Source organism: Pavona decussata, unplaced genomic scaffold (genome assembly GCF_977016875.1).
Source record: "Pavona decussata unplaced genomic scaffold, jaPavDecu1.1 SCAFFOLD_163, whole genome shotgun sequence".
Taxonomy (NCBI): domain Eukaryota; kingdom Metazoa; phylum Cnidaria; class Anthozoa; order Scleractinia; family Agariciidae; genus Pavona; species Pavona decussata.
The window spans coordinates 942501-968757 of NW_028145574.1; the positions used below are offsets into that span (position 1 = coordinate 942501).

At 38.4% G+C, this 26257-nt stretch overlaps 1 protein-coding gene and 1 long non-coding RNA gene across 6 annotated transcripts in view; both read right to left on the minus strand.

The window, feature by feature from the left end:
* Positions 1–507, minus strand: part of LOC146464517 (uncharacterized) — a 14070-nt gene extending 13563 nt beyond the window's left edge. Inside the window, exon 1 of the long non-coding RNA XR_014868476.1 lies at positions 148–507. This is a non-coding gene — a long non-coding RNA (uncharacterized LOC146464517). The remainder of the gene's footprint in view (positions 1–147) is intronic.
* An 868-nt stretch (positions 508–1375) lies between these two features.
* Positions 1376–22868, minus strand: LOC146464519 (uncharacterized). 5 transcript variants are annotated; one of them, XM_085129773.1, is made up of 11 exons: positions 22563–22868; positions 19009–19077; positions 17942–18020; positions 13153–13193; positions 12182–12292; positions 9553–9687; positions 8851–9048; positions 6403–6702; positions 5865–5911; positions 4676–4826; positions 1376–4158 (listed from the first exon to the last, which is right to left on the minus strand). In XM_085129773.1, exons 1-11 carry the CDS (start codon positions 22632–22634, stop codon positions 3940–3942), a joined length of 1422 nt encoding a protein of 473 aa, XP_084985899.1. In that variant the 5' UTR covers positions 22635–22868; the 3' UTR covers positions 1376–3939. The 5 variants fall into 5 exon arrangements, with proteins under 5 accessions (XP_084985899.1, XP_084985898.1, XP_084985897.1 ...); XM_085129772.1 differs by having other exon boundaries at positions 6403–6699; positions 19009–19150; XM_085129771.1 differs by having other exon boundaries at positions 19009–19150.
* Positions 22869–26257: the final 3389 nt, after the last annotated feature.

The following is a 26257-nucleotide window of genomic DNA, read 5'->3' on the forward strand; positions in this document are numbered from 1 at the left end:
ACCCCCTGGACAATTACCTTGGCGATGTACACTGCATGATCATGTTAGTCGACTTTTTGCCAGGCTTGGATTAAATATTGTGACTTTCTAACCAAACGCTCTTCTGTTGTAACTTAAGTCTCCTTCGTTTAAATAAGCGGGCCTTACCTTGGTTCTGTCCATGGCCCTTTATTTGTCTCGATGCAATGCCTTCCATTTCACATAATAAACACGGCCAATTCCTTAGCAGAAGAATGCGTCCCTCTCTCTTTTAAAAATTGTCTTTGCATTTCTCTGGTATCCCTTTGTTTGCAGACCTAAGAAATCCTCTCCTTTTTTCCTGGTGTTGTGCATCTTACGGTTTTCTTTTCATGGCAGGATCGATCACTATTTCGAAAGGGCGCGCTTATTCGTCTCGTTCCCGCTAAACTGTGATGAAGATCGCGGTTCCTGTGACTTATATATGAGCCCGCATTTCCATTTCATGATAGTTATAATTACCAAATTCAAACAGGCAGCGGCTTATCGCAAAACAATAGAAAACATTCGCTGACCGGAAATGCATGTACAATTAGCAGAGATGGTGATTAGTTTGTAAAACTTTGTGCATAGGGCGCAGAAAGGCAGAGGAGTCACATCTGACAACATTCAGACCAATGATTTCTTCACCGTGCAACTGCAGTGAAATTCGCGCAAGTCGATCGGAGGGGGACATTGGGGTTTGCGGTATTGCGGTAAGTCGAACGTGTGGTAAATAAAATAAAATGAATGAAAAACAAAAACAAAACAAATCTCCTGTACGTCAGTAGTAGAGCATCCGAACTCGTAATTGAAAGGCCTTGGGTTTGACTCCTGATAGGAGCACTCGAATTTCTTCTTTTTTTTGCGAGTACATGTATGTCTGTGTCACTTTCTAGAATAATACATCATTAATAATAATAATAATAATAATAATAATAGTAATAATAATAATAATAATAATAATAATAACAGTAATAATAATAATAATAATAATAATAATAATAATAACAGTAATAATAATAATAATAATAATAGTAATAATAATAATAATATCCACTTCCTTATTACAAAACTATTTTACAAGGCTACAAAGTTAAAAGATTACACCAAACCAAAAAGGAAGTGAAGCAAAACTATTATACAATAACACGGGTTTCAAAGACATTTTCATCGTCCTCAACCTTAAAGACAAAAACATTCACAGATCACATGTGGTCTAAAAAGAGGACTGTTCTGGCAGTGTTGATTACATCGGGGAAACCAGGAGAAATGTGGAGATACGAATCGATGAACATTCAAACCCCTCTAGGTCTAATGACTTTGAACCTGCCTATCACCTATAGTCCGGGGGATAAGCGACAAAAAAATCACAGAATTGTTCAAACAGTGATACAATTTATTCACAATTTTTATTAACCTCTTACTGGGAGTTACAAGATACAAATTATTGTACAATAAAATATACTGATATGACAACGTGAGTTTTCGTTTTTTTTTTTTTTTTTTTCAGTGTTCTATTTCCAGTCGTCTTCATTATCTAACGCACTAAAATCAAGGATATAATCACGCAACAGATCCACTGCTTCAAGGTCGTTTGGCTCTCAATCATTCATTGGGACAAACGCACTCGTAGATTGACTTGTCTTGCAAAACAACAACCACTCACTCTTCCCTGCGGATAAATGAAAGCCAACGCCGAAAAGCAAATGACGAGTTGCCCAAATACAGAATGCCGCGAAAAGTGGCATGTGGCGCCAAGTCTTTTTTTGGCGCCAAAATTTCTCGATCTATTCACCTCTGTAGATTGTAATATTTTACACATATTTTTATCGGCTAAATATCGCTGATAAATCGCCTTTTAGAATTAAAAAAAAACCCGCTCCCTTCATACACACAGAAAAGAACGGAGACATTTATATACGCCAGCACTCAGATATTTTTCTTAAAGATTAAAAAAATTCAAACCGCTGATGATGAAATATGAACACACATTTGAGCGTTGCGGGTCACTTAATTTTTAGATGGAAGATTGTTCTGGCCTAAATGCTCCAATAGAAACCAATTGTATTCTACGTAGAGATACAAAATAATTGGTCTTTTCGACAAGGAGTTGCATATGCCCTGAGTAAAAATTGTTTTCTTGTAAACTATTGAATAAAGCTAAAAACCTATTTCTAACAAAATTAAATTTCACCGAAAAAAAAACAAACATCAACAAACAAACATTGAATTTACTTGAAACAGTGACAAACACGAATACAAAAACATCAAAAAAAAAAAACAAAGCGATAATATCGTAAAGCAAAACCAAAAATTGGACAACCTTGAATAACGTTCCTAACGAAAATGCAATGCAGGTAACTTGATTAAATCACCATAATTACATTTAACACAACTAAGCATTGTTTGAGTTTATCGCTGACCTAGCCAAAAATATAACTTCACAATTCTATTTTACAGCCTTGTTCGCTTAATATTCCAATTCAATCTAAAAAAACGAAACACATCCATTCTTAAATACGACACGAAAAATTGTCAAGTGGTCAAATCACAACAATTTTATCACGATATATATAAAACCACGTTAGTCACGGGATTGCTAATAATTCTTGAAAGAACTAAGGAATGCCTTAAGTCAGTTAAGAGTCATAAATATTTCGCCTACAAAATTGAATACTACTGCTGGTCTCCTTCGCGAGGTTCTTTCCTTTGTCACGAAACGCTTCTGAAGCATTGCGTGACAAACAAATGAAGAACAAAGCACGAAGACGCCATACTACTGTTACACTGTGTTACAGTGACTAAACCACAAATTCGATTGGAGGCCAGTAAATTCTTCCACGACAAAACGTTTGAAAAACTTTCGTCAAAAATTTATATCTTAACTTTTTCAACACTATAGCAAATATGCTTTCACTGTATACGACTTCGAACAACAAATTCCTACTTTTGCACCTGCGAGGCTTTCAAGGAGAAAAACTCACATCACAAAAATTAAAAATGACAAATGATTTCCATTTTCACTGACTTTTTTCCCCCGAATTTGTAAAACTCTATTAAGAGAATCCACAAATGGCTAACATTTCAACAGCCAATAGCCAAAAAACTTGTCAAATTGATTCACATCAAACATATTTTTTTAGAAATTAAGACTCGATGGAGCGTCATGTAACGTTTTGTTTTTTGTTCTAATGCTTGTCACTCCATTTGATATTGATCACGTGCACACCTGATGACCTAGCCGTGTCACATCTTAAACATGAACTCAACACAAAGCTAGGGCATGTTTCCCTTGACGTGAGAAGCCAAAAGGCTGATTTTTTTTTTTTTTTTTTTTATTATCGCAGCCTACAAAGAGAAAAAAAAATCTCACACGATCCTTCTCAAAAGATTAAATTTAGACCGAAGCGTTCATTTTCCTGAAAAACCTGAACAGATTTTTCATTGAAAGCCTAAACCACTGGCCCACACTGAAAATGAAATTTTTAAAAAAATTGCAACACGAAAGTCAAACACATCCAGTCAGACTGGCCCTAATCAAACACACGGTAAAAAAAAAAAAAAAAAAAAGCGATAAAACGCCTAAAACAAAAAACCCCGTACTTAACCACTCGGTTGGATTTCCTGATCTAGCCTATGGGACACAGAAACACGCTTTGACCAATAATCAGTTACACAAAAGACTGCTTAATGAACAGTGGTGTCGTCACTTTACTCCTGCACCCGAATGTCCCCATTGCCTGATGTCATCTTTGATGCATCGATGACCTCATCATTATTAGCCAATGGGGACGCCCAAGACCCACGGAAGCTGCTTAGCCCGCTGAATGCATCGAGCTCTCCAGAGATGTCACTTCCGGCCTGGCTACTGAAGCCCCCCAGCCTCATGGGGGCCCCCGGGAGATCACACTGGGGTATGGCTTCATAATGCACCTGGGGTCAGGAAACAAACCCGGCAGCCTGGCGCGCGGCCTTGAGGTCATTGTAGGCCAGTTCCTCGGCAAGTTTGCGATCATCTCTTTCCTGTTTTTCCCTATCCTGCTGCTGCAGGAGGCTTCTACGCTCCTGAAGCAGCCGCCTGTGTTCCTCCTTCGTTTTCTTCTTTTTCTCAGCTTGGCTCTCGAGGCTGTCAATAGTAAGGCCGTGATGGGAGGCGTCCTGTAAGAAATGGATCGCATGAGTATCGAGTATAAAGGATAGAGTCGAGAATCGCATGCGAATGCAGGATCGAGTCGCGAATCAAGACTCGAAGCAGACAGTCAACTGTCAAACCGAACTGAAAATCGTCAAAACCAACGCGGGCAGTGAGATCAAAAACTAACATTGATGTTTATCAACCTGTACACGGTGGTTCTAACTTTTGAGTTTTTGGATGAGTCCCTGAAGTGTGACCACTGTGACTGAGATGAAAGCTACTGAGCAGGACTGTCCTGAGACCCTTTTCATTATGCTGTACACAATGCTTCTAACTTTGGATCCCCTGGAGGAAGCCCTTATGATCATGACTATTCATTTGAATCAAGCAGTACTAAAGTGTATCAATAGTTGTTCAGATAGGGATGAAGACATAGCAGACTAGAAACACAACTCTGACATTTTAAATTGATGTTTTCACCACCGGAAAATGAAGCATAAAACAAGCAGTTTTTGAACATGTAGCAGTCAACCATCTTACCTGTGCCAACCAGCTCTGCTCATTCCCTTGGTCTCCAGTCTCACGCGTCTGTAACAGCTCACTACCAAGTATTGCATCTGGGGGGCTTCCACGCTCCAACTCCTGAAGAGTCTGAGCATACTGCTCATTTTTATTTATTTGGCCTTCTTTCCTAACAAATATAAACAAGCACTTAGCACCTTTTGCAGGTAACATAAAGGGGGGACATGGATGGCCCAATGGTGAGAACACTCGCCTTCCACCAGTGTGGCTCGGGTTTGATTCCCAGAGTTGACACCATATGTGGGTTGAGTTTGTTGCTAGTTGTTTCCCTTGCTCCTCGGGTTTTCCGCCCTTCATAAAGACCAACGTTTTCAGATTCCAATTAGATCAGGAAACAATGGACAGAATAGCCACTCTCAGCATTTCCCCTGAAATTCCCATTTGTTTAATTATTCATTCATTCATTCATTCATTTATCCCATCCTATATGAGCTACCGCAGTTAACTTGAAGAGGGTAACTTGTGCTGTTGTAAAGTTATTGCTATTGAGCACTTTGTGTTATATGCTTCAAGGTAGTTTCTGTGGACAAAACTATAAAGTGCTGAGTAGTACTGACTAGCATGAAATGTTCGATTTGTGATATTCAGCAAATTCACCCAAATTGAAGGATTTTACAAACAACCTCAATGAGAGAAAAAGGCCTAAGCATTTCTGTTCTATACATGTACAAGCTTATGTGAACATGTACATCTTCAAATCAAATTAACCTTAAAATGCGTATTGCACACTGCAGAAGAAATTCTGGTCACTTTCTCCTGAGAGAGAATAGGGACCTTCCGATTTTACTACACCTACGACTTTTGAAATCTAGTTTGTGTGGTTCAAATAACCAGATGTCCCATTAATCTTGTTTCTTGGACCTCCTTATGTGCTAGTGAACTACCGGAATTAGTAACAGTTCTGGGGAATGTGATTAGTCTGAAATTTGAAAGTCATGCTTGTACTCAATCTCGTACTCTTACTCTGATGTGAAGGTCCCTAATGTTGCGAGATGAGACGGCTGGAATACACAAGAATTCAAGGAAGCATTGAAGAGGAATGAATGGTACATGTACCACATGACACAATAACCAACCATCTAATTTAAGTGTTTTTTTGGAATCACACAACAATACCGCCATACTACTAAGAGGACCTTTTTCCTACCTGGAAAAGTCATCCAAGTCAACATATGGTGGCCAGAGCTTGCAAACCTAACTGGAGACAAACAGAATCATAAAATATTACTTGATTGCTTCACTACAGGTTTACTGAATTTCATTTTGTAGTTAAGGCGATAACTCAGAAGTAATTGACAATCAGTCAAAAACAAAGCAAAGGCCATTATGTCTTATTGATGAAGTTAAAACACATACAGGTGTGTACAGTCAAACTTGGTCATGCTAAGGACTAAAATATCCATACATGGCATGTTATACTAATGGGTTAACAACAGGGATAGGGATGTCTCGAAACACCCTCCCCACACATCCGCACTAAGGGAAATTTTTAAATTTAACACTTTGCGAAGATGCCATTTTCTGGGATTTTGGGTCATCAGTTCAAGTGATTTGAGTTTTACAAACCAGAAAATAACATCTGTTTCAGCAATGTCAATGTTATTGTGTTATGCACTGTAAAAGCTCCATTTAGCCACCTAGGCGCTTCTTAAGGACTAATTTTCTACAAACAAGCCTACATGTACCTCGTTTTCATGGTAAGGTCCCCATATTGGTGCAGTGTCTGGGGGTGGGGGCAGAGCATTGTTGCCATCTACAAAGTTTCCCCAGATGACACCATGTTGCCACTCTACAGGGGACTGTTGCCTAGGTGACAAACTGGAGTTTGATGATCGGCTGGCAGCAGGAGAGTGGCTGAGTGGGGAGCCACTGCTGACCCCACTGCTTGCACTGGACAGTGTGGTGTCCTTCCTGCTGGGCATACCAGACTCAAGGGGATCCCAGTCAGCAGGGTCACAGCTCCGAGGAGATGATGAATCAGTCTGCTAAGGAAATACACATTGTATAATAATCATTATTAAAAACTGGATCATTGGATAATGTAATTACAGGGTTTTAATTGGCTTAGTGTCAAAAGGGATATCAACCATCAATATTACCATTCCACGTTCAATAAATAAGCAGACAAAACAAAAACACGACCACATTGTTTGGCATGATGGGGGACGCATCCCCTGCGGTTGGCATGACAAACAACTTATAGGGTTAACCCTTTCCTGCCGGTAACCCACTAGCCTTTCCCGCCCGAGGGAAATGTCAAATTTTTCTAAATTGCTAACTATGAACTGGGAGACCACATGTCATATACCATTTAAAAGGTATTTTCTGGGGTGTGCTATAAATCACACCAACAGAGATGGAGGAGGTCACATATTAGAGTGAGAAAACTCAAAAACGAAAGAAGAAAAACATTGAAAATTTCCCTATTCGTTGTATATACTGGGTATCCCCCTAAACTATAGCTTAATGTACAGCTCTCAGTGCATTGCTTGTTGTCAGATATCAGCTGGACCCTTAACGTACAAAGGAAAAGAAAATCCAAAAGTTTGAGGGGTGGTAAATAAAGTCTCATATAGGAGGGGGGCATGATTTTATGCCTTCAATTTGTAGATCTTTCCAAGATCTTTTGGTTGTGCAAATTTCACACAAATTGACCAAATATTGTGCTCATTATTGCGTCTTGTGCCATATGGCACTTTTGGGCGGGAGAGGGTTAAAGAAAAAAATAGTACCCCCTGGTATCTATGATGTGGTTTACCACTTCTACAATTTTTCAAATGTTTCAATTTGATGCACTTACAGACTCTGACAATATCTCCTGGACAGAACTTTCTATGCATTAAAAACTGCAAATTAAGCTACAATTTGGGGGTAGATCTATCCCATGAAACGATCAGTGAAATTTTGTAATTTTTCATTTTGACGTTTGGAACTACATGTATTTCTGTCAAAGACCTGACTTCCTTCAGTTATCTTGACATGAGAAACAAATTTCACTCATGAAGACCTTTTAAATGGTACATCACACATACAAAATGGCAAAGAAAACAGTTCTACATGTACTGTAAGACTGAAATGGGTTAAAGACCCTTGTTGGTGCTTACACCAAGATTTGAAACCACCAACTCCAGTTCTACATGTACGTGAGAATCCAACCCATTCAGTTAGTTAGTGAATCCTTTGTAGGGCAAAATCTTTTCACAAGCGTAGAATAATTGAAGGCTGAATGATCCAACAAATTGGAGCCCCAGTGTGAACAAACAAGTCCATTCTTACGATAGCTAAACTGTTCCCATAAGGAATCACCTGAGGCACATACTGTAAAATGTGCATGTAGCGGACAGTCTTTTTACCCTGAAGATAGCTTGATCAATCGAAAATGTTTGGTTTTAATTCTTCTTTTTCTTTTTAGCAGTGTAAAATAGTGCTGTTAAAATAATAATAATAATAACAATAATAATAATAATAACAACAACAACAACAGTAATAAACTGTATTAATTACCCTCAGCAGTGATTATAGCAATCATCGTACCCAGAGTCCTCAGGCTCTTTGGCAAGCGGTTAGTCACCAGGAGAGACTCTGGGGACATCGAATTTTATTACCGCAGGATTTCTGCGGTAAAACAATGGAAACCGTTAAGGAAAAAAGACAATCAAAAAATTTGAATTTTTTCGATGTCCCCAGAGTCTCTCCTGGTGCCCACCTGCTGACCAAAAAGCCTGAGGACTCTGGGTAGCAGATTGTGATTATAGCACAAGTGCTCCAGTGAGGCTGAGCATTAAACGTTCACAAAGAAATAATGATCTAAATTTAATTGAACAATAACATGATCAACAAATCCCAACTGGAAGGAGGCAGGTCCATCAGCTGGTTATTTACAAGCCTGGCAAATGAGTTAAACTTGGAGCTACTGAGGAACAACTCCAGCTAACATCCAGAGCAGGACTTTAAACCAGGGACCTCTGGATTTCAATTTTTCCAAAATTCAGTTTCTGGTCTTAGAAGACTTCAGATCAGCAGATGCTCAGCCTTGAACCACTGACCAACACACTAAACACTATGGCCCTACACCTCTAAAATGAAATACAGCCATTCACATCACTCATCAATCACTTTTACCAATAACTTACCTTCAACTCAAACTCTTCTGAGATGCCAAGATTGAATTTCTTGTTTATTGGACATTCTACATCCAAAGGGAAATTTTTGGGTTCCACACACACATTACCCACAAACTGGTCGGCTTCACTGCCCAAGTGTTCCAAATGGAACTCAATCACAAACCAAAAACCATGCAAGAGATTTTGAATGATGGTATAGTCAACCTCCTGTTGATAGAAATGTAGGAAATACAGTAACTAATTTTGAAAATCAGTCAAAATCTACCAATCACCAGCTGTTATTTGTTAATAAACATCATTGTTGTTGTTTCCCACAAGAGTCTTGGCTGCAGAAACGAACCGTCAGTGGGCTGCTGTGGCTTATATGCTTCAGAGTAGAGTGAAAGGGCAAAAGCAAGTTGAATTTTTTTCTTCAAGTAATTTTCTACATTTTCTGTTGCTGAGTATTTGACCACGGTGACCATCAGGCAAAGATTGTTTCATTCCTGGCCAACACCCTCAGGTGCAACATAACTCTAAAGAGTATGACTGTGTGATGCAATATTTTGACTGTACACCCTGCAGCAAATTTACATTAGTTTACAATTACATTCAGTTTTGTCCGTTAGGTCATTAGACATCACACCAACGTTAGAAATGATACAAAAAGCTAAAAATAATAACAATATAAGTTAGTACATGTGACTACATACACAATTCTATTTAACTCACTTGGTAATTTTCAGTCGTAAGTTTAAAATGTTCAGGGCATTGATGTTTCAGTGAGATGGCAATGTCTGAGGAGATACTGAATGGGAAAGTCTGTAACAAGTGATACTTGCTGGCAATTTCTCGATCCTTCACAGTCTATAAAAAATGACCAGAATATCAGGTCAAATTAATGTATTGAAGTCTCCCACTCTCGAAATTTTCTTTTCCTTCTAATCAATTTCATAGTTTTAACTTCAAGATTCTATACTTCATGAGACATATAGTCTGTAAAATTTTACACAGTTTGTTAATTAATTGCCTTGATTTCCTACCATGTTGTAAAAGTGAAGTCCTGTATGTGCCCATTGATCAGAGATTTTTAAAAGAATGACTAAAACGCACTAAAAGAATTGTTCCACGGCCATGGATAGAACTTAAATTTTCATCAATAAAAGCACTTTATTAATTAGTCTACCAATTCGAAAACAGGGGTTACCATACATGTTTATACTTCCTATCGGCTTATTAGCTTGAAACATCAACAGCAGTCCTAAACCACAAATTCTTCTTTAAAACTTACAATAACCACACAATGTTTAGTGGGCCCCCCAATTCAGGCAGGGTTTGAGCCGGGCCGCGCCATTGCGCCAATCCCACACTGCAATTGAAATTGTCCCTTAAAAAAAACGGCCAAGGGGACAATTTGTCTCCTTCAAAATTAAGGGAAAAAACTCGAACGGAAGCAGACACGAAGGGATCCCAGAGATTGCAAGTTAAACAGAACGTGGAAAGTATATTTTACCGCACGTTGTTCCTTCAAAGTTCATTCTCAAGTCACATTTCACAATAGAAAGCTTTTTCGCTACAAATCGAAGCCAGACTGAATCAGAAAAATGATACAGAAGAAGAACAGTGAATTAATCAGGAAGAATCGGATGAGGATCAAAGGAAACCGAGAAAATCATGAACTTTCCAGAAAAGTTGGTTGTGAGATCACACATGGTTGCACTATGAAAAGGAGGCGATGTTCTGCTATTTTTGTCGGAAATCTAAGAAGACAATCCCTTTGCATCGGCAGAAGGGTGTACAAATTTTAGAACCTCAACTCTGCAAAGACATAAAGACTGTTAAGAGCATGAGGATGCTGTCAATGAAGAAGCTATGAGGGATACATTCAGCAACACACAGCGCCATGCTCTTAGAGAACAATCGCAAGCCATCCTCAGAGCAATGAGAGCCCTCTACTGGCTGGCCAAAGAGGACGTAACCACAGTCAAATATGACTCACTACTCAATTTTCTGGATGAAGTTGGCCTAGAAAGTGTTAAGAATCTTCGAGTGGGAGGAAATGCTACCTATCATTCTCATCAAAGTGCGGAAGGTATGCAAGATGCTATTGCTACTGTTCTGAAGTCTAACATTGACAAACTAGGGTTAGGGACTTTGATGTTTGGGCTAGAACCAACAGAAGAATTAGTACATGTACGTCTACCAGTAATTAAGAAAGGAATTGAAGTTTACAAGGGGATGCCGAGACGAGATTCTGCTGTGAAATGTTTTGAAGTATAAAGTATAGTCATTGATCCTCTGTTTAAATATGACGAGAAAAAAAAAGTATTGACACTAATAACTTAACTTTTCTTGTTTGTGTTGATCACTGTTCTTGTATTACAAGGATCAGCTAAAAAAAAGTTTTTGTTGGCTTGCCTGTATCAATGTAAAAAAACTGTTGAATAAAAATTAATTTATCTGTCCCCCTAAAAATAAAAATGTCCCCCAAAATTTTAGCCAAGGGGACAAATTGTCCCCCAGTGATCAATTCCTAGCTCAAACCCTGTTTAGGAGTCAAGAATGCAATATCTTGTGCTTTAAATCACAATAGATGGCATGCTAGTCTTAAGCACAGGATTTACAGCCCTGGCCCTAGTTGTTCAAAGAACTTTATAAGTCTACCAATTCGAAAACAGGGGTTACCATACAAGTTTACACTTCCTCTCAGCTTAACTACCTTGCACATCAACAGCAGTCCTAAACCATAAATTCGTCTTTATAACTTACAATAACCACACAATGTTTAGTGGGCCCCCCAATTCAGGAGTCAAGAATGCAATATTTTGTGCTTTAAATCACAATAGATGGCATGCTAGTCTTAAACACAGGATTTACTGCCCTGGCCCCAGTTGTTCAAAGAACGGATAACTTTATCCACTGGATAAGTTGCTATCCAGCAGAGCAAATATACTCCAACCAATTGTTTTGCAAAGTTTTCCACGCAATCCCATTCTTAAATTTGACATATGCTTCTACTCTAAGACTATTCACAAATTATACATGTAGGACTATCATGAAAATCTTGCACACATTTTACAGTAACTGCCAGAACTATCCAGTGGATAAAATTATCCACCCTTTGAACAACTACATGTAGGACCAGCTGTTTTAAAACTGAACATTGCCGGGGTAACAAAACACTTTGAGCTGCAAACCAACTGAAGTATTCTTCACTAAGGAAGAGAAAAACTAAATGTGAAGTGAAAAGGAAGCAACACGACAACACAATACTGAATCTAGATGTGACCACTGACTCTTCAATCCTCTGGTTATAAGACAATTAGTCAAACCATGAGTCCAACAGGAAGCACAAAATTACCTTAAAGGTAGCATCATCTTGATCATGTCTCATTATCACAATCCGCAGGTACCACACTTGTCCAGCAACTGCCCTTGATGCAAAAACTGCAATCTGAACTTGAATTTCCTCCTGGTAATAATAATGTAAATTAAATATCAATACTTACAGCCAGTATTGCGATTGGTCAAAGAAATAACCTAAGACATTTTCAAACACAAATACTTCACATGATCTAATTAATGAATATTAAATACAGTTATTAAAAACACTGAGTTAAAGTTCTCTTCACTGTTAGTATTAATATTATTATAAAGCTGCCGGGATTTTCAGCAGTTTACATACATGTAATTTATGCAGTATATTATCAAGGAAGCTTGCTGAGGTTACCCAAGTGCATTGTCAGAAACAGTTTGATAGTACATTACTTGCAAAAAATTTCGGACGATTTTAATTTCGGACAAAAAAAGTGTCCGAAAATAAAACCGTCCGAAATTTTTAAGCGTCCGAATTTTTTACAGTATAGTATAAAACTTTAAAAGTACTTTCTGGGCGACAGCATCACATATTCAAAGCCAATGTACATGATATGTTTAGAATTCGGATTAGGCGGCTTTGCTCAGTCGTTCTTTTAATCACTGGAAAGGTAAGCATTTGAGACACTGCTTGAGTCATAAGCTTGATTGGGTTTGTGTTATTTTCTCGTTGGTGTATCCGGCTGTAAAACCTTGAAGATACAGTAAAACTATCATTTTCAAAGATTTTAGTTCAGTCTAATTCATGTTTTTTAGTCGTAAATTTAATTACTTTGGGCATGTTTCAGCGCAGTGTCTGAAATGTTTGTCCGAAAATTGTCCAAAATGAGGGAAAAAGTGTCCGAAAATTAAACAACCGAAATTTTAACGTCCGATTGCAAGTAATGTAGTCAATGTTTTTAGACAAAAGTACAAGTATGTACATGTATATACATGCCCAATATGTATCCTACTCACTGGTTTAGAAAGTCCTATACTCCTTACAGCCATCTGGGAGTCTGAAAAAAGACATTTAATTAGATGAGCTACTGGACTAGTTAAAATCAAACACTGATTTGAAGTACATGTAAACTATAATAATAATTATTAATAGTACATGTAAGAATGGCGCAAAGTTTTAAGGTCTGAATATTCAAGAACAATAATTAGCTTGAATATATGCTTTAAGCATTTTTTCCTAGACCTCTTTATTTTTCCCAAGGCATGAAATTTCCCAACCTCGTTCCCAGGGCCTTTCCTCTTCACGTCCCAGGGAGCGAGAGAGGAGAGACCGTGGTTGGGGCTGGTCACGTGTCTCCCAGAATCTGGGAGATTACAAATAAATGACTGGAGAGAGGGGTGGCTGAGTGTCAGTTTGCCTATACTAAGTGTACCGGAGATGGGAAAACATGCCCCAGTCAAGTCAACTTGCGATTCGCGTGTGTTTCAAAGGTCATGTCAAGTGGTCATTCAGAAACCCCTAAAAAGGTATATAAAGTGAGGGAATCTGTGAATGTGAGCTGCTATCAACATTGTAAAGCAGTTGGAGATACAAGTCATTGGCGAAATCTTTACAGCAAAGGGAATCGACTACTTCTGGTGGTAGCCGAGGAGCTTTATGGCCACGCACTTCCACAAAGTGAATTTTTGCCACATCTACTTTTAGAGTGGTCAAGTCCATGATCTCTGAAAGTCAGGCATTGTTAAGGTCAAGCGGTGCATCGAGGAGTCATCCTCCGCGCCGCATTTGACGGCCAGGAAAAAATCAAACGTGACCGGAAATGTATCTCGGAGCCATTGTAGCCGCAGACTAAATTAACACCATCAACTGGAACAAAGGTTATTTCGTTATTGTTTTACAACGATTACGGTATTTCAAAAGTGTTTTCCATGTTCATTAAAAAGATCCGTGAAATATTTACCATCTACATGTTGTTATACCGTACATCCTCCTTCCGAAAGTGTTCTGCTTATGTGCTATTTCCTGTGTATTGTTTGTTGTTGCAACCCTGCTAACAGAGCGTTTCTTTCTTGCAAATCTTTTAGCATGTGCGTGGTCGTTCGCGTCTCTAGTATTTTGCATCGTTGGTTTGTTTACGTCCCGAGAGAAAAGGGGACGTAACCAAACCAACGACGCTAAATACCGAACGACTGCGCTTATGCTAAAATATTTTCCAGAAAGAAACGCTCTGTTAGCAGCGTAATTGCTGCAGAATGTCCTTTCAGAACAGTTAGACATAGGCCCGATTCCTTTCAAGTTTCCTTCCTTAGTTCTTCAGATCTGATGTTTCATCAGCACATTCAAAGCTAGAATAAACCACGATTACAACTCCATGAATTGAAGGGGAAGGCGCTGTTTGTCCACGGTTAATTTTGTCATGTATACACAGTGATTTTCCAAAGTACAGCGCTTCGAGACAACGGACTTTGTTAAGCTTTCAGATTAATGCTACAATGGCTCGCAAAATGAAGACTACTGAAAAACATAGCCAGTTGAATGAGTTTTCGCGTGGGCTTCGCACAGCAAAGCAGAAGTCTTGTTTCGGAGTGGACAATAAATCTTGACAAAACACAGCAAGTGAAGGACTCCTCCCTGGGTCTAATTTTTCTCTGGGAGACACGTGACCAGCCCCAACCAGGGTCTCCCCTCTCTCGCTCCCTGGGACGTGAAGAGGAGAGACCCTGCAAACGAGGTTGGAAATTTCCGCCAATAAATTCTTCCTACTACCAATCCTCTTGCCAAGACTGTCTTTTTGCCACAGCATTTGATCAAAATGCACTTACATGATTGTACTCTTCTAAACAAAGCTTTATCTCTTAAAGCCATTATTTGTCTTTGTGATGTAATCTCATAATAATTATTGTGGTCTGATAGCACTTGCTCTTTTATTAAAGGTGATGCCATAAACAAGAAAAGGAAGGTACCCATAAGGACATCCCAGACTTAAGTCCAGTTGAGTTTTACAAATATACAAGGCGTGTGAACTGTGGGTCAAGGCAATGGCAAACCTAAACTTACATATATAGAGAAATACATTATTATTTTGATTTTTAGCTAATGCTTATCACTACAGTCAATGCTTTAAACTCCAATCAATACAATGAGTGCTTAACCTTAATCAAAGTTGTCAGCACTTAACCCTACATGTTCAATTGAGTGCTTAACCTTAATTGCTATTTTCAGTGCTTTGGGCCCACAGTAATTGGCGCTAGCTGTTGTGGTCACCCTGCCTTAACCCAGTAATCGTTTATTTTCTGTTTCATGTTGTTATGTTCTGTTTATAGTCTTAAGTTTGAAGGCGAAGTCAAATAAATAAGTAAAATAAAAAAATACCTGACTGATAACTCAACTCATGAGACTTATAAAACAAGTTTTCTCGGCTTGCATCCCTCACTGGCTCGCAGTTAGTTAAAAACCCAGTACAGGTGATCATAAGAATAATTTCATTTTTTTTCTTTATCTTTGAATGAGACAAGTGGGTTAACTGCCAATATAAACCACAGCAGTACATGTAGACATGAGTGTGTAAAGATGATTGTTTAGAACACATTTCTTTATACATGTAGAGAATAGGAGAAGAAAAAGACAACCAGCATGCTTCTTAATAAGCCCCACATGCATGCTTCCAAGTGACTGGGCCTGTGAGTCATTTCCAGGTTGAGGGCTTGACTGAACAGAGCACATTATTCAATTAATCAAGGACATTAATTATGATTAGGCCATAGGGAACACAAAGAATAGATCTATAAAAAACCAACTGTGAGCCAACTCGTGAATGCGGAAGAGGATAGTGGTAATGCAGTACTTGTTAGTCCAGCAATTCAACAAATTAGCAATGCATATTGGTAATAAATAAACATTTGTATTTACACAACTTGCAAGTCGTAAAGAAACAGCACCCTGTTAGTCTAGAATAGTTAGAATGTCTAATCAATGAATACAATTTACTAAACAAAATACATGTAAAGGTCTAAAAGTTTCAAAATGTTAGATGAAATTCCATTCTCGTGTAACTTGGGTGAATTTGCTTGCGAGGACACGTGTTTGTTTACAGGGCAGCACTAAAATTATAAAAGCCATAATCCAGAAAACAGAAACCGGAATCCGGAATCCAGAATCAGAAACTATAATGAATACGGTTAGGAATATTTAATGGCGAAATACATGACTTGGGGTAAAAAATACAGAATAAAAAACTCATATCACTTGTTGGCATAAATGAAAGGACTCTTTATATTATAAAGGAAGCAATGTCCTATGGGACAGAGAGAGACAACATAGAGGTGACTCGGAGACAACATTAATTGCTTCACACCGCACAGATGGCGGACTTTCCAATTAAGAGGTGGTTAGTTGCGTGAATGCATATCTTCTGCCTCTTTTGTTTCGTCTATTTTCCGGACACCCCGCTTCAACTTGTTTTGATAGAGTCTTAATAGAGTTTCAATGCAAAACATAGAGGTGACTTATAGACTATGAAATTAGTTTTCTTAAGTTCATGGGCGATCAGTTTTTAAGGTAAGTATATGAAAGACAAATTCCTAATAAAAGGGCATTTTTAATCAGCTAATTATCTTGAACATACACTGTCAATAGTAAAAGAAGCCCTGGGTTTGTTGCAGTTTCATGCCACCTACATGTATCTGTCGAGTTGCTGTTCAGTGCTACATTAAATTGAGGTGTCTCGAAAACGAAGACCTCTAAAACGAAGACCATAAGACCTTAAGACCCTAAGACCCCAACAACTCGAAAACGAAGACCCCCAAGTATTAGTACAAAAAAAATTAAATAGCGAAAAATACATTATTTCATACCTCAAGTGAAATTTAATTCCTTCCTGTGGTCCTACCATGGTCATCCGCCATCTTGAGCTGAGTGACTGCGTTCCCATGGAATACTGACCGGAAGTGCGTTTCCTGCTCCACTGGACCGGAAGTGTGTTTCCAAACGTCTCAGTTGCACTGATGGGTTTTTATTTAATTATCAACTAGCAAAAAAACGAGTGTTAAATCCCTCCTTCTCGGAATTACAACCACGCGATCGTTAGAGCAAAAGAAATGAAGCCTAGGCTTTCTATTATGAAAGTTGCTGTAATGATTGTGAGGTTCTTCAATCCCGAGTACATCCATACATTTGTCTCTATAGCAAACCAGCCGTGAACTGCTACTAAGAATAGTTCGCGGGAAAAATACAGGGAAATGTATGGAAAGTTCAAAACACGACTGGACGCTTACTAGCACTGCTACGTCCCTCCAATTTTTTTCCTAAAATCCTCTTCCTAGTATCAAAAGTATCCAATTCATGAATTTTTCAGAAGCAATGTTTTCTGAAAATTATTTGACATCGGATTTCCATACAAACAAATGAATGTTATTTCGAGCCTGTTTGCCTACTCGTCAAAATGGCGTCGAAAACCATGATAAGGCCTATTAGCGCAACTGAGACGTCCGGAAACGCGCTTCCGGTCCAGTGGAGCGGGAGACGCACTTGCGGTTAGTATTCCATGGGAACGCGGTTACTCAGCTCAAGATGGAGGATAACCATGGTAGGACCACAGAAAGGAATTAAATTTCACTTGAGGTATGAAATAATGTATTTTTTGCTATTTAATTTTTTTTTTTTGTACTTATACCTGGAAATTTGGGGGTCTTCGTTTTCGAGTTGTTGGGGTCTTAGGGTCTTAGGGTCTTCGTTTTAGAGGTCTTTGTTTTCGAGACACCCATTAAATTGACACAGTTTTGAAATTATCATCCATTGAAAATTTACCTATGGAGTCACTGATGTATCTTTCTTCAAAACCTTCTTGATCTTTCCCTTGAACTAAAAATTCAGGAATCTCTTCCTTCTGAATATCAAATGAAAATTAATTAAAATATAAACATTAAACAGCTACTAAAGATCACCATTAAAAACATGCTTATTAACAAAATGTAAAAATACCCTGACTGTTCTATGGTAACTCAACTGTTCAAATGAATCATTATACAGTACAGCTGTACACTGATGTGTTAAAAGCACTTTTAACTTGACATTGACAGACATTTCATAATTTATCTTTTGATAATACAGAAATGATGACTCACTATTTCAGTACTCAAGCACTTGTTCCAATGATAGGAGAAGTTAGCTAACTTTTTCTTTTAATAGACCATCAGTTTTGTTTTTTAAGGTCTCTTATTTGGACAAACATATTAAAGACACAAATAAAAGGCTGCTACAGCTGCAATACTTAACAAAATACCCCTGAAATGTCAGTATGTGGCATAAAATTAATCCAAGTGATCTACTGGCCACGGCCCACAATAATTGTTTGAGGGACTGATGGCTGATTGATATGATTTAAAAGAACTGGAATACTAACATTTGTGCTTGAGAGCTCTGACTCTATTTTGCCACATACAAGTTTGGGAAAACTCAAGGACTCACCAAACAATATTGAAGAAATTTATTCAAAGGAGATGTAAACCTTTTTTTGTGAAATCTAAGGACTTTACAAGACACTGCCAACTTCAATGCCTAGTTTTAAAACACTGTACTGCCTGTTTAAGTGCAAACTCAGACGCTTATTTTTAAAACACTGTACTGCCTGTTTAACTGCATCCACTGCAATGATTTTAAACCCTTATATAAAACATGCCCAATGTACATAATATGTTACAGGACAAAATTAACTTCAGGTTAAAACTTTTTAACCAAGGTTGATTCTCTATTTCCTGATCCTAGCCCTAATTATTCACAAAGATGTCAATTCAGAATCAACCAAGGTCAAAAATTTTAACGTAAATATAATTTGACCTGTAAGATATAATTATACAGACTACAGTTGCACTCACTGGTTTCAAATGCCTTCTTCTAATTCTTTCATCCATCCTAAAGTTGCCTTCAGTTTGAAATCTGAGAGTCTGAAAAAACAGGGTTGCAGCCAGCATGATACAAACCAAGGCACCTGCCTCAGCCATTCTTTCTGGTAATTGACTATGACCAAATAGAATTAATGAGCAAATAGATCAAAGCTAAATAAAATGTCGGAGTAGCATTTAAAAACCCCACCAAACATTCTCCTAATTTAAAGTTTCTGTCAAGTAATTAACAGTTAGTGGATGAGGTTGAGCAAAATATTGTGATTTGTCAGTGCCTGGCAAACAAATTATTTGCCGAAGCCAAAGAAGAGACTGACAAATCACAATATTTTGCAATAACCAAGTTCATTCTATTGTGCTTGTGCCTGAATGTAATTGAGTGACAAGTTCTCAGCGCACATTAAAGTTACTCATGTGTTGCCATTTGCAAAATGGCAGCAGCAAATTTTTCTGCTTCTGCGCTTGCGTATGACAACTTATGCTTATGCTTATCGCATAAGCATCCTTGTGCTTATGCTTATGCTTGCATCGTACATGGAAACCAGGCTTTAAGATTGTATTATTTGTATCTCAAAAGACAAGACAACATTACTTGTCAGTCTCAAAAGAGAGCTATTTCTGAAAAGACAAGTCTCATTGGGAAATACTGCACACGACGCCACAGAAGGTGATGTTCGGGTGCACAGTCGACCACCACAACAGCCAAACAAACACTTTGATTCAGCAATCGATATTTTTTTGAAAACTAGGAGAAACCGTTCAAATCAAAATCCTCGAAAAAAAAAGAAAAGAAAAGCGTTTGCAAGCAAATTACCAAATGAATGTATTGCTTGAGAGTTTTAACACAAAATCATTGTAAATGAAAAAGTGATCACTAACCGCGTCAATTTCCAACACTACAAGAACATGGTAGCGTAGCTGTGATATTTTTGAAATTATTATATAAGACCGACATCCACATGAAATCCAGCGAGGATAATTGAGAACTCTGACATGTATTTTACTTATCTTATTCATTTATCTATTTTTACGGTTGGTGTGATATCTTAACGATTTTACTGACCTAATATATGTAAATGTAAATGAAAATGTACAAAGAAGGACATCGAACACGTTTTTTCTACAAATCGAGCAAAAAATCCTTGAGATGTTCAGACGCAGAGAAACGAAAGTAGGAAGAACTCTGTATTCTACCATAACGAGACCTAACAAACATTTGAAGTCTTTGGCCTTTATCGGTTTAAAAAATGACAAATAAGCAAACGCTTATCCAACTGTTCACAGTTTGCGGGTGCTACAATCACAACGCGTAACAAACGATCACCGCGCGAGAGAACAAATCACGTGAGTGAGCTATGAATTCCTGGAACATCAATATGTATTAGAATTCTTTTTTCGTTATTTTGTAACAGGCTGCAACTCTTCGGCTCCTGTTTTGTAAGCATTGTCTTGTAGGTTAATATTATGTAAGTAAGTAGTATTTAACTAAGCAAGTTATATGCAAGTAGGTATTAAAGCTTTATGTAACTTAGTAAGTACTATGTAAGTAAGTCAGCATTATGTTTGTAAAACAATAAAAATTAAAAAATATATATAATTATATATTTTCATTGCCTGCACTTCGGTCTCGCAGAGAATGCCAGGCCTCAAGGAAAAGTCTCTTGTGGTAATCACGCGCCTTGTCGACAATGGTGGCTTGGTCAAAATCTATACTATGGCCAAACTGATTCGCGTGTTGCGCTATCTTTGAGTTGTTATCGCCAACACGGACTGCTCTTCTGTGTTTTTTTATCCTTGTTGCCAAGGCTCTGTCGGTTTGCTTATATTACACAAAATTGAAGAAAGAAAAGAAAACAACTGCATTTCCTTTTTGGACACTGTAACCACAAGGGTTCATGACCGCATACAAGTTAGTGTGTATAGAAAGCCTACACACACCGACAAATACCTTGATTTCAATTCTCATCACCCTGCGCAGCATAAGAGATCAGTTGTTAATACTCTCCTCGACAGAGCCAAGAACATGCCGTCGACAGGAGCAGGATAATGTCAAGAGAGGAAGCACGTCATTGACGTCTTGAGGGATAATAACTATCCTTAAGGATTTATCAAGAGTTGCGACTCCTATCGTAATGCCCCTTGTCGCGTGTCAAGTAACAACAATACTTCCAACATAGTAACGAATGGCAATTTTGTTGTCCTACCGTATATCAGAGGCGTCTGCGAAAGAATTTCTAGGGCGCTGCGGAGCAATAATATTAAAGTTGGTTTTAAACATCTCAACACTTTGCGTGCACGCTTCCCACTGCCCAAGGACAAACACTCCACTTTACAATCAAGACGTGTGGTCTACAAAATTGGGTGTTCTGATTGCAATTTTGTGTACTACATGTATGGGCAAATGGACAGAGCCTTGGCAACAAGAATCAAAGAACACAGAAGAGCAGTCCATGTTGGCGATCACACAACACGCGAATCAGTTTGGCCATAGTATAGATTTTGACTAAGCCACCATTGTCGACAAGGCGTGTGATTACCACAAGAGACTTTTCCTTGAGGCTTGGAATTCTCTGCGAGACCGAAATGCGGGCAATGAACATATCCGGGAATTCATTGCTCACTCACGTGATTTGTTCTCTCGCGTGGTGGTCGTTCGTTACGCGTCGTGATTGTAGCAGGCGCAAACTGTGAACCGTTGGATAAGCGTTTACTTATTTGTCATTTTTTAAACCGACAAAGGCCAAAGATTTTCGGTCGAAACGTCTTGGTAAGTTTTTATAAACGTTTGGTTTTAACGTTTTACAATTCAGTGTCATACACATAAAATTTTTTAGATTACATTATGACTTGCATATAGTATATAGCATGTAGTCCCCACACGGTCTAACACATTTAACTTCCCGCCCAATGTTGTAATCAATTTTTCCCATTACGAAAATCGAATTTTAAAGTACGGATCATTCCTGAAAGGTTAGTTCAATTTTTCAATCTGAAAATTAAAGGCCAGCCATTTTGTCCAAATATCTCCAAACTTCGCTGGCTGTAGCCAACTTGAAAATTCATACCTGAAGATGGTGAAGATGTTGCAACATTTCCAATATCTTTCCCTGTAGCTACTTAAGCAACACAACTCTCACCTTTTCTTTAAAAAAAAAAACATAAAAATAGGACAGATACCAGTTTCTCCTATAATTTTTTCCAAAGAATAATAGAGAACTGCGAACATTTGTCCAATACATGCAAAACAAAGCTAATTAACCGCCGTTTTCGCTTTTCACATTTTCCTAGAGAAAAGCCCTGGGGACGAGATTAGGTACTTTCCTCACAGGTATAGAAGCAAAAAGTCAGATAAACATTTTGAGTAAAATTCTGTTTTCTACAAAGCTTCGACAGTTGCACCTCATTTCATGAATTCATATTCCCATCAACAGTTTAAGTGGTTGCGCGAGAAATATTGTTTTTAGACCATCTGAATAACTTCAAGGATTCCATTAAGACATAAAGCACAGTAAAGTTCACATTCAAACCTGTGGTACATTATGCAAAGTGGATTCCCAGGCCAGGAGCACACAAAATTTCTCAGAACGTCGACAGCTCATGTGATGATTTGCAGATCGTTTCCGATCGAACGTTTCGACTTGACACAATCTCGAACAGGCATTTCTCCACTATGGCTATGAACTCACTGATTTCCTCTTTCTAAGCAGCCAAGTGTTCCTTAGAAGTTGTTCTTTTGATTTTACAGTATTGAAAACCTATGTCTTCGTTTCAAGAACCACAAACTGCAACCATGAAAATTCACGAATGTACGCGGACGCCATTTGAAATACAAGATCTACGAACAAAGCCGACTGAGTTCTCATCCACCATTCGTGGTGAACTCGACCCAACTTCGCGTAAATTGTGCAATTCCGAAAGTTTCCGATTTACGGAGCTCCGCATCCTCTCAATGCTGTAAATTTTGATCACTACCTCAGTTTATGAGTCAAAATAGCCTTTTGAAACATATGTCTTATCTTAGACTTGGGCTTGGGCATCCAACACCAGTACGTCTACAGCTCATCTGATGATATGCAGATCGTTTCCGATCGCACGTTTCGCCTTTCTCGAACAGGAATTTTTCCGCTATGAACTCACCGATTTGTAATTCAGTCCAAGGAAAACCTATGTTTTCGTTCCAAGAACCGCAAAATGCCACCATGAAACTTCACAAATGAGTGACGCGGAAGCCATTTGAAAAAAAAAGATCTACGAAAAAAGCCGAATGACATCTCATCAACCATTCGTGGCCATATCCCTTTGCTCGTTAATTTCCCGCCAATTTTTCACTGTCGAATCAGTTGCTATCTCTCTGCCACAAGACTCGATCAAAATGCCTTAGCTGTCTCTAGCAAAGCTTCTGATCGCCCAAGTCCATTACTTGACCAACAGTGTGACCCACATTTTCGCTTCAAAATTGGCCTTATGTCCTATTTGGAAATACCCACCTTCTGGGGACTCTGATCAGTGAGGAACAACACCTCTGTAAATTTTCATCGGCTACACCTCAGTTTATGAGTCGAAATAGCCTTTTCGAACACATATCTTATCTTGGCCTTGGGCTTAAACTTATAGCTTTTCTGCCATTATCTATCGCCGATTTTGATCACTACACCTTATACTTTCATGGTTCAGTTAAGAATAATGAGTAAGCTCGCAAAAACGTCACCATTTTATCCGGATTCATGTAACTCGACTGATCAAAACGACCAGAACTAGCTGCATTTTTTTTAAACTAAGCTCCTTTTTTTCTCTTGTAAAGGCTCGATAGTTTAACTTTATCACGTCAATTTAACGCGATTAATTTACACTTTCACTGCGCGACAAACAATTTCCAGTCTTGAGACTGTGGGGACCAAGTTAAGGTTTACTTCTTCTCCAACACCGCCTGAGGGAAATGCCTCACAGAAAAAAAATTTAACACCTTAAGAACAAAATGACTTACATAGCTTACCTTTAGACAGCTACATTTTAGTTCCGCTTATACCGTGAGTTCTTGACGTAACTGAACTCTCAAGAAAATTCCTTTGCTTATTAAACTAGAGTTAATTCGTCACCAACAATTGAATGAAAAAAATCCAAAACAGTCTGGGCTTGCCAAAACACTTTGGAGCTGGAGTACAGATAACCGCGGCGCATCACGAAAAACCGGACCATTATTATGGGGACTATCATGAGAAACAAGTAACTTTAAACCCTTTGATCTTTTCTTATCTCAGGACTCAAGCAGACTTACTCAACACGTAACGTACAGCTGCGTTGGTCCCCTCAACTCGCAAATTTGTTTTTCATTAGATGGCACTTAACTCAAAAACGTTGACAGCTTAGCTTCCTTCCTATAATGAGTCTGGTAATGACTAAAAACAAAATTCCTCACGAACTCGAAAAAGCAAAACAAAAAACATCTAGTTGGCGCTAGCCTTCTCTGTCACCATGCACATAACATTATGGGGCCCTCGAGAAAAAATTAAATACGGTTTTTCGTCTCAACAGTTTTCTCGAATTTCTAACTGGACTGATGGAAACAGTCAACTAAGTCAGTAACTTTTGTACAGCACATCCTGTTAAGTTATACAGAGGAGATGGGGACTATTTTCGCGTCTAGGTCTTATTTCGATTAAATCCTGTATTGGTTTAAAACACATTTCAAAGCGTCCTTCTCAGCAAGGTTACAAATCAGAAAAATTCGTACGACTGAAAAAATAATGTCAGTTCGCGAGACTTTTTGTATTCTGAGAGCATGTGGAGACCCCGGCTAGTCTAGCCTGAGGTCAAATTAATTGCAGTACAGCGAAAGTAACAACTGAACTAAACAACATGCAGACATGTTATTGTCTTGCACTAAATATTATAGAAATCCTCACTGAGAAAAGAAATCCAGTTTTTCTTCATGAGTTCTCTCAAATTGAAAGAATCGATTTTCGTCGGCACAAACAACACGGTAAATTTCATCTGAAGGCAACTCTGACCAAAGTAAACGGTTACTGGATTGCGCGGGAAATTTTGTTTTCAGACCCTCTGAATAATTACAGCGCTATGTCCACAAGATATTACCCCTTGGATTCCATTGACACCAACAGCTTAGCCCTCAGTTGCAGCAAGGATTCATCACCTGAATTTCATATTTAAATTGCATCAATGAACATTTTAATTAGGCTGCCTTGACTTTGGGCCAATTGTTGCTGTTTTTTCCTTTGCTTGTTAATTTCCCGCCAATTTGTCACTGTCGAATCAGTTGCTATCTCTCTGCCACAAGACTCGATCAAAATGCCTTAGCTGTCTCTAGCAAAGCCTTATCGCCCAAGTCCATTATTTGACCAACAGTGTGACCCACATTTTCGCTTCAAAATTGGCCTTATGTCCTATTTTGAAATACCCACCTTCTGGGGACTCTGATCAGTGAGGAACAACACCTCTGTAAATTTTCATCGGCTACACCTCAGTTTATGAGTCGAGATAGCCTTTTGGAACATATATCTTATCTTGGCCTTGGGCTTAAACTTATAGCTTTTCTGCCATTATCTATCGCCGATTTTGATCACTACACCTTATACTTTCATGGTTCAGTTAAGAATAATGAGTAAGCTCGCAAAAACGTCACCATTTTATCCGGATTCATGTAACTCGACTGATCAAAACGACCTGAACTAGCTGCATTTTTTTTAAACTAAGCTCCTTTTTTTCTCTTGTAAAGGCTCGATAGTTTAACTTCATCACATCAATTTAACGCGATTAATTTACACTTTCACTGCGCGACAAACAATTTCCAGTCTTTAAACTGTGGGGACCAAGTTAAGGTTTACTTCTTCTCCAACACCGCCTGAGGGAAATGCCTCACAGAAAAAAAAAATTAACACCTTAAGAACAAAATGACTTACATAGCTTACCTTTTGACAGCTACATTTTAGTTCCGCTTATACCCTGAGTTCTTGATGTAACTGAACTCTCAAGAAAATTCCTTTGCTTATTAAACTAGAGCTAATTCGTCACCAACAATTGAATGAAAAAAATCCAAAACAGTCTGGGCTTGCCAAAACACTTTGGAGCTGGAGTACAGATAACCCGCGCGGCACATCACGAAAAACCGGACCATTATTATGGGGACTATCATGAGAAACAAATAACTTTAAACTCTTTTATCTTTTCTTATCTCAAGCAGACTTACTCAACACGTAGAGCTGCG